The sequence below is a fragment of the Haliotis rufescens genome, unplaced genomic scaffold, assembly GCF_023055435.1.
Source record: "Haliotis rufescens isolate VD_foot unplaced genomic scaffold, xgHalRufe1.0.p SCAF_17, whole genome shotgun sequence".
NCBI lineage: Eukaryota > Metazoa > Mollusca > Gastropoda > Lepetellida > Haliotidae > Haliotis > Haliotis rufescens.
In genome coordinates, this window is record NW_025963857.1 from 11,890,305 (window position 1) to 11,904,036 (window position 13,732).

The 13,732-nt window shown below is 41.5% G+C and overlaps 3 protein-coding genes across 5 annotated transcripts in view; all 3 read left to right on the forward strand.

Annotated features, from left to right (window-relative positions):
* The window catches only part of LOC124112522, a 216,327-nt gene that overhangs the window by 13,954 nt on the left and 188,641 nt on the right, over positions 1-13,732 (forward strand). The window lies entirely within an intron of this gene.
* LOC125381116 (protein GVQW3-like) lies at positions 4,550-5,053 on the forward strand. The gene has a single exon (XM_048397341.1). It carries the CDS (start codon positions 4,550-4,552, stop codon positions 5,051-5,053), a length of 504 nt encoding a protein of 167 aa, XP_048253298.1.
* On the forward strand, positions 5,069-5,584 carry LOC125381117 (histone-lysine N-methyltransferase SETMAR-like). Its single transcript, XM_048397342.1, has one exon. It carries the CDS (start codon positions 5,069-5,071, stop codon positions 5,582-5,584), a length of 516 nt encoding a protein of 171 aa, XP_048253299.1.

Genomic DNA, 13,732 nt, shown 5'->3' on the forward strand with positions numbered 1-13,732 from the left:
TAGCTTTGAGCGGAGTAATTGATTATAGTGGAATTAAGACTGAGGTGTTTTTCAACATTTGGGCCTGACATTATGCCCTTATGCTGTACTAGAACTCAACAGGAGCCTCCACGGGTCAACATAACGCTTCATGTATAGCCTGATCGGAAATAAAAGCACTTCAACAATACCCTGTCTTCCTGTATCTAAAGTCTACCTCCGTCAGATCCACACATTATGCATTATTTATAGACATTTAATCTTTTTTCGGCCTCCCTTTCCTGCGTCTATAACACAAAATGCAAACGGACATCCGAGAGAGCGCGTCTCGACAGGAAAGTGCTCTGTGATATCACTCACGCCGATCTCTTCGTATTTGTGTGACGCTCAATCAGGGGAGGTAATTATGACCTTCTTCCGCCATCTTGACCCGGTCACGTGACCTTTCCCCGTTGCGTTCCGTCCAGTTTGTGAGAGTAACTCTTTGTAGTTTTTTTATTTGGTCGGAGTTGTGAGTGAATCATCGCAATTCAACAGACTGTGAATCATAAGAATGCCTAAAGATCGTGTCTAGACATTTAAAAGGTTTTAACTATTTATGTTCTATCTGTGATAAATCTGTGTGTCTCAACCCATTTGGAGGAAATTGTATGAAATTTGATCAAGGCTCTGTTGTTTAACATGTTACATGGTAAGAGTCATCAACGTCTAATTCAGCGTGGCCTTGTTTGTTTGTTGTTGTTTTTTCGTATATAGACAAACATGATGGTGTCTCAACGTTTCTCAAAGACATGATACATCAGAGTGTCAGAATAAGACCTCATGTGTGCATGTGGCTTGTTTTTTCTAAATTCGTGAACCGGCCAGGTTCGTTTCCTATCAAGTCTAGTGAAATAAATTTCATACGTGTGTTAATCAGCATAATGTATGTCGTGTTTTAATCAGTTATCACAGTACAAAACAAACAACAACTTTTCAATTCCAACAATCTTCTTACACTCGCGTATACACTATCGCAATGTCTTCAACGTGCACGTCAAACTGTGTCGATTGAACATATGCACGTGCATATCAGTTGATAGAGTTGGTTGTGTTGTTGTTTTTTATTAAAAAACCCCAAAACAAACCTATATAACTTTATCATCATTTATGTCAAATTTCGTTTCACTTTTTGAGCTATGTTTTCAAGCTATGTAATTATTCATCAACCAACGATAATAAATCGCTGAAAGTTATCTCAAAGTTGCCGTGGGTTTTTCTTGTGGCATCTACGCTGAAACTTAAAAAAGATGAGACACAGCTTCAGAACTAATACTTGCCTCGTTACGGAAACGCCGCAAAATGCTGCAAAATTACTGCTGGAGCTGGACCATGCTCCCAAGTCTAGGTGCCCGTTACCAGGCCGGAAGTTGTGTGAATCAGACACTATGCCCTGTGTCATTAGGATAATTGTCAGCGCGAGACTGACACGGAGTAAAACCTCGTTAATCCGCACGGTAAGTTCCCAGTCAAATCGTCCGGATAACCAATGTCCGGGTTTACGAATCTGTTATTGGGTGATGTTGTATTTATATGTCTTGACGCTCCTAACGGTTAACGTCTGGGTAATGAGGTTTAACGGGGTCTAGGTAATAGGGGTTTCATTGTACAACTGAATTTTGAGTAAGCAAACGTTGTGGGGTGTCAATGATTTGAATCAAACTTGCAAGACTGCAAACTGGCCTGAGTTAGGAAAGGGTACACTGCGAAACTATTTACAACCTGCACAGCACAAGACAAACGCCGTGATATAACTGGGATAATGTTCAAAGATGCGTTTAACCCAACTCACTCACTCACTCACTCACTCACTCGCTCACACCCCGTGGGGTTGTCTGTCTCACAGCCCTTGAAACATATTATTTTCTCTTCCCGTCATCCCTCTCTGTAATGCAAAAGCCCTAAATGAAGCAAGTCTAGATTTATATTTCTTTCTATCTAAATTATATATTTTCAGTGACTGAGCGTTAGTCTGCCCATGGGGATTCCTAGTTAGAATAGGTCCCAGGCGATCCATCCTTGTAAGAGTATATAAGGGGGGCATATACTGGGTATCAGTTGTCAGATTTTTGTTTCTGGATTCTGATTTGTGTGGACGGCGCAAAAAGTTGCAGATGTTAAAATATTCATGTCAGTATTTACTCGGGTATTGCAAGAATATTGTGTACAAGAACTCTACATCCAAGACCAATTAAAAAGTTTTATTTTGAAACATATTGTAAAGTCAAGACCTTTCTCAAACCTAATACACATAAATTGCATTAAAAATGTATCATTACGTAGAAGTTTGGCCAAGTTTAGAACAGAATACAATGATCTCAAAATCCAAACATAAAGACGTTCTAAAGTTACAATAGATCCAGGTGATGCTTTTCGTGAACAGCGTGGCGAATGTCTTGAAGATGAATATCATATTTTGTTTATCTGTTCAAAGTATGTGTATGTAAGGTTAAAACAAATACCACACTGTTATAATATTTTTCCAAATATATTTTTTTTGGTTAATTTATATTCCACAAACGAGGAAGATATATTGTTAAATTTATATCTGTATATCCATAAAAGTCTTAAGCTTAGGACAAATGGCGCTCACTGAAATATTGTACGCCAGTTGAACACACATTGTACTAAAGGCCTTGTACGAATGAAGTATGTCTGTGTCTGTCTGTCCGTCTGTCTGTCTGTGTCTGCCTGTCTGTCGATCTGTCTGTTTCTATAGGACCGCCTCCGTCGTCTAGTGGTAGAGCGTCCGCCCGGAGAGCGGAAGGTTCGGGGTTCGATTCCCGGCCGCTACATACCAAAAGACGTTAAAAGATGGCACTCGGCATTAAGGGGCTAAAACAAGGACTGGTCGGCTCGGAGTCAGTATTCTGTATCTGGGTAGGGTATTCGTGTTAAACTGCGGAATGGTATCTCAGTGGGCTAGCACTATAAATCGGCGTCAGTCGACGTCCGGACTAGTACAAGCACACACACACACACACACACACACACACACACACACACACAATCTCACACACAGACACACACAGACACACACACACACACACACACACACACACACACACACACACACACACACACACACACACACACACACAATCACACACAATCACACACACACACACAATCACACACAATCACACACACACACACACACACACACACGTGTGCACTTCAAATTGAAATGGGCTTCACGCATTGTACCCATTTGGGGAATCGAAACCGGCTCTCGGGCGTGACGAGCAAACGCCTTAACCACTAGGCTACCCACCGCTCCGTGCTCAACGAGAAACAGAATAAAACTACTTTGCAAAGAAGACATAGCCACTGCAGATTTTAGATTTCTTTAGTTTAGTCCTCGTGAACTACAGATACACATTCTTGGAAAACCACAGGACTTTATGTGTGAATATTGTCTCTACGTGTAGCATAAACTGACATTTTGATGTAATATAATTTGATGTATGAACGACTTTTATTAGAGTTTCTAACACTGCCAATATGACCGAGCGAAAACAACCTTAAACCAACAGGTGTCAGCTAACTGCATCGAATTTAGCATACACACCGGGCTTTCTGACCTATAAAAGTCAAATTATAAACACAGTGTGCGATATTTAATGTGTTTTTAATATCTTATACAATCTTAAAACTCTGTCACAGTGTGGTACATTTATATATATTTTTTAAAAATGGGTATTTGCACGTGCACACAACTTTGGGACGTCAGCGATCTTTATATATATGTGTTAAGAATACGTCACCATGTTCCCTCAGTGAGTTCATGGTATGTGACGACGTCCGTCGCATGTTCGTCCGTAGTCCGTCCGTTAAGTTTCGACGTTTTACTGAACCGTCCATAGTTAGGAACTGAGCCTTAAGGAGCTCGGGCTTCTTTAAACATTAAAAGAAATAACATTTTAAATTTTGAAAAAGGATCAAAATTGTCCAGTCGTCTCAAGCACGGTTCCAGTGAGGATTCCGGGTTCGAATTGGTCCCCCGCAACCTAGGAGGGTTGTTCAGATCTTCGTGACATGTTTGTTGTGGACATTATGTGATGTCATAAAAAGTTGGACCGCCTCCGGGTCTAGTGGTAGAGCGTCCGCCCGGAGAGCGAAAGGCTCGAGGTTCGATCCCCGTCTACGTCATACTAAAAGTCGTTAAAAGATGGTACTTGTTGTTACCCTGCCTGGCGCATGGCATTAAGGGGCTAAAGGTAGGCTCAGAGTCAGTATACTTTGTCTGAGTGGGGTTTTCACGTTAAACTGCGGCCTGGTATCTCAGTGGGCTAGCACTATCAAGTTAGTCATGAGCGGGGTACAAGTGGACCACGAGGAGTTGATGTGTGCCTCACTGCAGCCAGGCTTACCGTCATCGAGGGCTGAACACTCCACTACAGACAACACACAGCCCTCTCGGAATATACCCGGTTAATAACAGAACCTAGGAGCCATAGGTGTAGACATATATAGTTTACAAAGTTATACACACTTCGTGGAAGAGACCTACCCCTAGTGAATTGGCAAAATGGACACATCTGAGTACAGAGCGGTGATAAAGTTCCTTGTCCTAGAGGGTCAATCTGCCAAACAGGTGGAAGAGCGATTGACTGCATTTTATGGAGAGTCTTCCCCATCGTCTGCAACTATCAAACGGTGGGTGAAGGAATTTCAGCGTGGCAGAGAGAGCTTAGAAGATGATGCCCGGTCCGGACGGCCATCAACCAGTACCAGCCCTGAAAACATTGACACTGTACACAAACTAGTGATGGAAAACCGACGTATTACTCGCCATGAGCTAGAAGAAACAACAGGCCTATCATATGGATCCATACATAATATAATTCATGGCAAACTCCACATGTCCAAAGTGTGTGCCAGATGGGTCCCGGGAATGCTAACAGATGACATGAAGCTATCAAGGGTCACCATCAGTGGAGCCTTGCTAACTCGGTACAACGCCATCCCAGATGATTATAAGTTTAGGATTGTAACCAGTGAAGAATCATGGGTTTATCATTTTAATCCGTAGAGCAGACAGGAGCCGATGGAATGGAAACACGCCACTTCTCCAAAGACAAAGAAGTTCAAAGCCACCAGATCCACCAAGAAGGTTATGATGACCATCTTCTGGGACAGCAAAGGAGTGATTCACACCGACTACCTGCCCCATGGCACCACATTGAATGGGGAGTATTATGCCAAGTTATTGAAGCAGGTGCGCCAATCCATCAAGGTGGGATTCTGCTTCACCAGGACAACGCACCAGTCCGTCCACACGAGCCGTGTTGCAATGACAGCTGTGCAAGAATGTGGCTACGAACTCCTCTCTCATCCACCCTATTCTCCAGACCTAGCCCCCAGTGACTTCCACCTCTTTCCCAGGCTGAAAAAACACCTCCGGGGCCGGAGATTTGAAGATGACGATGAGCTAACTGCTGCTGTGGAGGGTACCAGAGGGTTAGGGGACCAGAATGTTGACTTCTACCGATCGGGCATCAGTGACTGGCAAACTAGGTGGAACAATTGTGTGGAGTTGGGAGGGGACTATGTTGAAAAATAAAGTAGTAACAATCCAATTCTTTTACTTTTTGTGTGTGAGGCTCAAAACTTTTGTGTGTGTGTGTGTGTGTGTGTGTGTGTGTGTGTGTGTGTGTGTGTGTGTGTGTGCATGCATGTGTGTATCTATGTATATACACACACAATATATCTCAGTATATCTATATATGTGTACACATATGTAATTGGTGTATACATATATAGTTGAACACAGTTGTACACATTTGTAATTGTATTGATGTTAAGTTGTATACATATGTAATTGTATACATAGTTGTATGCCTAAAAAACTTGTTTATGCATATGTTGTATAAATATAGATAGTTGTATACGTATGTAGTTGTGATATACGGAGAACATATGGCACATTTGCACAAATCTGTTGTTAATGTTTTATACAGTATATGTAGGTTTTTTCAAATCTATCGTAAGATATCTAGGCCTCATAGTTTCATGACATACTTAATTGATTCAAATTTCGCGCGTTTAAGTTAACGCCCTACGCCACCAAATACCCCCGTCGATTACACGTCTTTGCCGACAACCCCCGCAGTCAACACCCTGACCCGCATCCACCCCACCCATCCCCCAACGTCCCACCCGCTATCCCCCCCACCACTCAAGGTCAACGCGCCCTGCACCCGAACGCCTGTCATTGCCTGGGTCACTGACCACGGTTGACCTAGTAACAAGCCCTCGGAAATATGTACTTCTCTCTATACCGCAACACCGCGCGGACTGTTAGGCGGCGACACCTACGCGTTGGCAACCCCGGTTAACCCTCTCAAAGCCAGCGCCGTTGTCTGGGCCTGTTTTTGTAAGCTGCAGAAGCCGAGGGGCTTGTTGTTATCTTAGCCTGTGCAAGCATGCACAAAACAGCATCCATTCGAGAGGTAAGACAGTGTAGCAGATCTAGATGATAATTATCTCGTGCTTGATTAATGCTTTCGCCGTGCTTCCGTAATTCAGCACGGGGCTATGAGTAGTCGAATGAGTGAGGGTTTCCGCAGCTTTTCTTAATTTTGCTTTTACATAGCCGTAGATAATTATGTTTTAGACAACCGTGAAGTTGGGATAATTATGTTTTAGATAACAGCAAATGTGAGATAATTAATCTTTAGACAACTGTAAATTTGACAAAATTGTTTTAGATAACCACGAAGGTGAGATAATTATTTTTGTGGAAACCTTTCTGATGAGATAATTACATATGTTCGTGATAACGATGAACCTAAATGCGAGATTAAATGTTGACGAACTAATTTGAAAACATACGGTGACATGGAACTACATGCGACAAGCTCCTTTCCATACCCATGAGAAATATCTACTGAGTCTGAAAGCATAGTCCAATGTACGATCCATGTGTTTATGAATCACTATCAAGTTGTGATGATACCACGTGTTCGCAAAAAGGCAAGCATATCCTGCCCTACCGGTGACCCGTCACAAACTCATGCAAAGCCAAGTCAAGTGTTCACCTTGACAAACCCGGGATCATATGGTGCGAGCCAAAATAGTGAATTGCATCGGACATCATTTTGGTCATTGAAGACATGCACATATTTTGAGACGGTGATCCTTTTCTAAACAATGAGCTCACTCATACGGGTAAACCGAAATGACATGACGATTGACTTACCGAATGGACACACTGTTTGATTTGTCGGGTAGATATATTGTTTGACTTGTCGGGTAGATATATTGTTTGACTTAGTATCATTGTATAATGACAAGACAGGCATGTTTTTTATACGAATCGCATGACTCATTGTAATTTGTTACTTGAAACGTTCGAAGTAATAGTTTACGGATTGCCGTGATAAAATAGTTTTCGCAGAACACCCCGGCGTGTCAAAGGGGTGGCTTTTTCTACCAACCCTATAACCAAAGAGGAGGAACACCGGCTGTTATATTAACAGACGAGCCTAACGAGCATTGTGACATTTGAGAATTCATTGCCCTATAACACGTGCAACAGCGTTATAAATGTACAAATGTTCTCCAACAGATCGTCCACTTAGACGCCGTCATATATCGCAGTCAGCCACTGAACACGTGTAGATATGTTAAGGAGGTCGCTATTTCTGGAACCGAGCTGCTTCAAATTTGAATATAACCGCCAATCAATTCTTTTAAAAGTTAAAGATTATACACATTTTAACTAACTTATGGTAAGGTCAGCTTGACCTAAGTTTGGTGTTGATAGAGTTAAGAACGCCGCTCAACATGTAAGTGGCACAGACAGGTTGCCAAATCAAACGATTACACGCAGCTTGTGTGACTTATGTAAGTAGCTTGTGTTATTCTTGTGTTTACTGATTGCATTTGAAATTTTTGCCTAGTTTTGTGCTTGTAACCTTGCCATCGATTATCATATTTAAGTTATTATAAACTGAGGGGCAAAAGAAAATGTGTTTTTAAATGTAATTGACCATTGAAAGAACAGTTGTCAAATTCGTCTATTTAACCAGCATTCATTCCAACAGTTTAGTGAAAAGTAATCAGAGGCTTTGTAATTTTGTGTAAAATATATTGGTTCAGTGAAGACTGGGGTTAGAAATGGTTTTATTTATGAAAAAAATGTTGTACAGTTGAGCCGAAAAAAGCAAATGTATTGATATTTAAAGATAAGGTGTCTACAATACCTATAAGCAGTTGTGTATTATGCGATTTTTGTGTGTGTCATTTAAAAAAAGTTTTAAATCAAATTATTTTCACAAAATGAAACCGTCTAAATGTAGAAGTATTCTTAGAGTGTTGACTAAGCGCCAGTACAGTTATTGTTATTGGATGTAGTATCTAAAACTGACACGACGATTCACAACTTATGAGGTACAATGGTAGATACTCTTTGTCCGGAGATTTCAAACAGCGTCAAACGACCCCCTCTCAAAGGTTGTTTGATTTTATGATAGTGAGTGAGTGAGTGAGTTGGATTTAACGCCGCTTTTAACAGTATTCCAGCTACATCACGGCGTGTCAGCTTAATGTGGGAGGAAAGCCCGAAGTGATGCAAATCTCAGAGGTTTACCACTTCGGTGAAACCCACGAGCAAGGGTATGGTGCTGACGAACCTAGAAACATAATCGGGGCGAACCGGGATTCGAACCCACAATCATAGGTTTCTGGCGTGCCAAAGGGACGCAACTCTGCACAGCGAATCGCGGCGCCTTAGACGACTGGGCCACCCGTGCCCCCAGTTTAATGATAGACATGTGGAGGACATGTCCAAATGTGACGCATCAGTGACCAAAGTGATGCCTGATGTAATTATTTTCACTTGCCCCATATATTCCCGAGTTTTTTCAGGTGAACAATTGACATTCCTTTGCGTGTGTTTATGACGGGTGCCAGTAGGGGGCAGGATACGCTCACCATTCCGCGAACCTTGTTATCATCACGCGTTGATCATGATTCATAAACACATGTTCATGATATAGTCGGAATCGTACAATGGACTCTGCTTTTTACCAGATATTTCATATGATTATTGAAATGGTTTTGTCGCTGTTAATTATAGCGTTCAAGGTGAGGTGAAATGGGGTTTAACGTCGCGTCCAAGATTATTGCACCCATATAGCGACGTGCATGTACGTGTTTGTGTGGCTGCTTGTACTAATCCGGACTGATGCCGATTGATAGTGCTAGCCCACTGAGATACCATGCCGCAGTTTAACATGAATACCCCACTCAGACACAGTATACTGACTCCGAGCCTGTCCTTGTTTAAACCCCTTAGTGCCGAGCACCAGACAGGGTAACAACAAGTACCATCTTTTAACGTCTTTTGGTATGACGCGGCCGGGTGTAACGAATAATTTATGAAGAAATACGAATCTGGTATTCATTCACAGTTTCAGAATTCACTGTTTTACATTAAGTCATTACTGTTTTGAACTTACGTGTGATAAGCGGTCGGGTAGCCTAGTGGTTAAAATATTCGATGGTAACGCCGAAGACCCGGGTTCGATTCCTCCCATGATCACAATGAGTGAAACCCATTTCTTGTGTCCCCCACCGTGTTATTGCCACAGACGGTGTAAAACCATAATCGCTCACTCACTTACGTTCGATATGTTAACGTATGTATTTTCCAGAATATCTTTATTTTACACCTTTTAGATCCCAAACAAAAGGGTTAAGCCCTTCCTCCCGTGCCTGTGATCTGATTGCCCCTCTGGTTCCAATATATGCTGTGCCATATTTGGCTAAATTCCCAATGATTTTGCACTTAATTGAAACATGTTTAGATTTTTAGGATACTACACAGTGATATGAACTTTGTCGTAGACATGTTTATATTCTAAACATTTTAGATCATGGAGATGTTGTGTTTAGGTGGTGTTAGACTGTGAGACGTAGCTAATTCCACGTGCTAAGACACTAAATGTGTTTAGATAGAACACCAAATAAGTATTCCGTTTGGGATTTAAATAATTCCTGAACATGTTCAGATCTCAACATTTCTTGTATGTGTTTACATTCTAAACACATTCCTGTACAGTGTATGATGTAGAGAAACACATTTTTGAAATATCTTACATTCTTTCGTTATCGGTTTTCTGACAATCTCATTGTGCGTTAAGAAAATGATCAGTGGAATGACGTTAAAGGCACTGTTAGCTAGGGCAGATTGGCAGTCCTTGCACGATTGACTGAAGTGCTGAAATACCATTTGTTTGTCTGCTAGCTCAAATTGCGTGATGTATTCTACTTAATAGGAGTTAGAGAACACTTAATTCTTTCATATGACTATAGTTAATCTGTCACGCCATGATAGATGAATTTACTATAGTAATATGAAATAGTCGGGTGGTCCTTAACTTCTTAAATAAATATATGAGGACATGTGTCAGTGAAATATCATGTTTCTCTCATCGAAGGACGGAGGAAAAGGAGACATCTCCTTTCTCCCGTTACATTTCCCCCTTTACGCTGCCTTGATAATGTGGAACTAACGCAAAAAGGAGTCAAAAGTGTATGTACGTGCCAGACACTAACGATAAAGGAGACAATTTGCGGGGAGGTAGAGCTGGAAGGACAATAATTCCGTCAAAGTGTTATGTTCAATGCCATGAAAATATCACTTTTCTCAACTTCAGAAAACTCAGGCTTTCACACTGAAGTATGTAAATATTAATGAGAAATATATACAACCACTTCTCCCTGAATACAACTGAAACATGTAGGAGAACAATTCGTGTCGTGTGATTATTTTGGTTCAGATCCGGAGATCTGGAAGCCATGGCATGACATTGACGTTTGTATTATAATGGCAGTCAACATTGACACAAGGTGTGTGTGTGGTGTAGCATTGTCCCGTTGAAACAACTCCCTCTGTGGGTTGATAATCAGAAGAAGGTGACGTTGAAGAATGTGGTCCATGTACCGATGTGCTGTCCCCAGAACCACCACCAAGTCAGAACTCCGTGTGCAGGATATGGGCTCCCCACGCCATCACACTTCCGCCACCGAATCTGTCGACCTGTGTACCGCAGTTCGGTGCAAAACGTCCATTTAGACGTCGAAATGGACACGCGTCTTCCATTTCGGCGTGGGAGAAGAAATCGTGATTCATCACTGAATCAGACTCGCTCCCAGATGCTCAGAGTCAATGCCTGTACGGTGTTGCTCCATCGTATACGTTGTCGTCGATGCGAACGTCTCAATACAGGGACAAATACCGGTCTTCTGGGTCTAGTTCCGACCTCTCGCAGGCGATTCCTGATTGTTTGGTCCGATGCCCTCCTCAAACCAGGTAGGTGGCCTGCAGTCTCGGTGACATTGGCATGTTGATGATGTGGGTGAAAGAACAGGATGTGCCAATCTTGTGCAAGGGTGGTCCACCACTTCTCGGACGATCTTTGGTTGAATTGAGGCGGGATATACCGATCCCATAAAGGAGATATGGTGCTCTGATGCACGGTGAAATGACGTGCAACTGCAGACTTGGACTCTCGAACTTCAAGACGTTTTATGGCGATGTTGAATTCATATTTCAGTCTCGGCATTTCCCACTTCTAAGAGGTCGACAAACGTATTACAAAATATTGACAGACGTCTGACCTTTTATAGTCATTGTCGCTTGCACATGCATTCTGCTTTTAGTTTCCTTTCCATGACATTCTCTATAAAGTTATAAAAGTTGCGTTTGTGCACTTCACCAGTAAACGAACATGTGACGAACATCGTTCAGTCAAAACTATTACATTTGTATTGAATGTTTCATGAAGAAACAAAATCAACATTCGCATGATCCCTTATGTGCTTCTTCTTTTGGATATGCAACTAAGCACAAGTGAGGTTCTCCTGTTATATATATATATTTATATATATTACCAGTTAGTTACAATATGTATATTTAACATTGAAGAAGACTTTAATTTCTCAATTAAAGAGATGGCACTAATTTTAACGTCTCATCCTAAAACTGTTAGAGTAGAGTGTACAGGAGAGTGTACACCCCATTTAAGAAGTTAGCTGAAATTTCAACAGATATCTGACCGCCAGGGAGCGAACGAATGGCAGCCTATATCTTCAGGGGTGCATTAAGCGAATGTTAATAGGGTCTAAAAGTTCAAAGTAGGTTGTAATAGTGAATTAATGACGTGAATGCCTCCTACAATTACCTCTTATTCTAAAACCAAACATTCGCCATGTTAGCCGAGAACCCTTGTCAGTCATCACCCGTGTCTGGACAATGTTTGTGGAGTGGGTTTACATTTAAACGATCGCGCAACTAAACAAATACGTATGAAGTTCCCATATAGGACACTGTCAATTGATTACTTGTTCGTGTGTTTTGGATTATTTTTATAAGTATTGAATTGACGGACAAATATTTTATGGTTTATTTTAAAATGACAAATCAATGCCACTACTTCTCTTTACAGATACATTTATTATATGTTTATTGGCAAAAGTCAAGGTCATAGTTATTTACATTAGGATAGTCTTATTTAGAAAATCGTGTAGGAAGTTATTTGAGTAAAATATGGTAATTCAATCTCCATCGCATAATTCCGTCCAAATTGATTTATTGATGTCTTGTTTAATACGAATATGTGGTTCGTAAATCATACTGTGTGCAGGCGTTAATGCTATCCTGGAGGAACACGTGATCACGTCTATGGCCCTGTCACTACGTCATGTGCTTCAACTGTCACCACGCCACGTGCTTCACCTGTCTCCACGCCACGTGCTTCAAATGTTACCACGCCATGTGCTTGAACTGTCACCACGCCACGTGCTTCAACTATCACCACGTGCTTCAACTTCAACTGTCCTCACGCAATGTGCTTCAATTGTTACCACGTCACGTGCTTCAATTGTTACCACGCCACGTGCTTCAATTGTTAAGGTCACGTGCTTCAAATGTTACCACGCCACGTGCTTCAACTGTTAAGGCCACGTACTTCAAATGTTACCACCCCACGTGCTTCAATTGTTACCACGCCACGTGCTTCAACTGTTACGGCCACGTGCTTCAATTGTTACCACGCCACGTGCTTCAACTGTTACTACATTATGTGTTTGGGCTGTCATAAAGCAAAGGGATACATATCTTCTTCTGAATTATTTTTGACTGACCTACATCAGATATATTGTGATAATCACATTATAAAATATGTTCGAAGGATATTTAGTTTACACAAATGAGTACACATATATTGGTTTGTTTGTTTGATGTTAAACGCCACACTCAGCTATATTCCAGCTATATGACGGCGGTCTGTAAATAATCGAGTCTGGACTAGACAATCCAGTGATTGGCATCAAGAGCATCGATCCACGCAATTGGGATCAATGACATGCATCAACCAACTCAGCGAGCCTGAACACCCTATCCCGTTTGTTGCCTCTTACGACAAGCATAGTCGCCTTTTACGGCAAACATGGGTTGCTGAAGACCTATTCTACCCCGGATCTTCTCGGGTCTCAGTACACATATAACTATTGTTAACATTTTGCAAGACATTTGGTGGGGTTATCTTACATGTCGCATATGTCAGTGTTAAGGCTATAGGCGGCGAAGGAAGAAGCAAAACATTATGTCCGCTTATTAAGAGTAAGTTGATGTACATACTCCTCAAAAGAGGTTAAAGAACACCCGATTCTTTCATATCAATATAGTGAATCTGTCATGCTA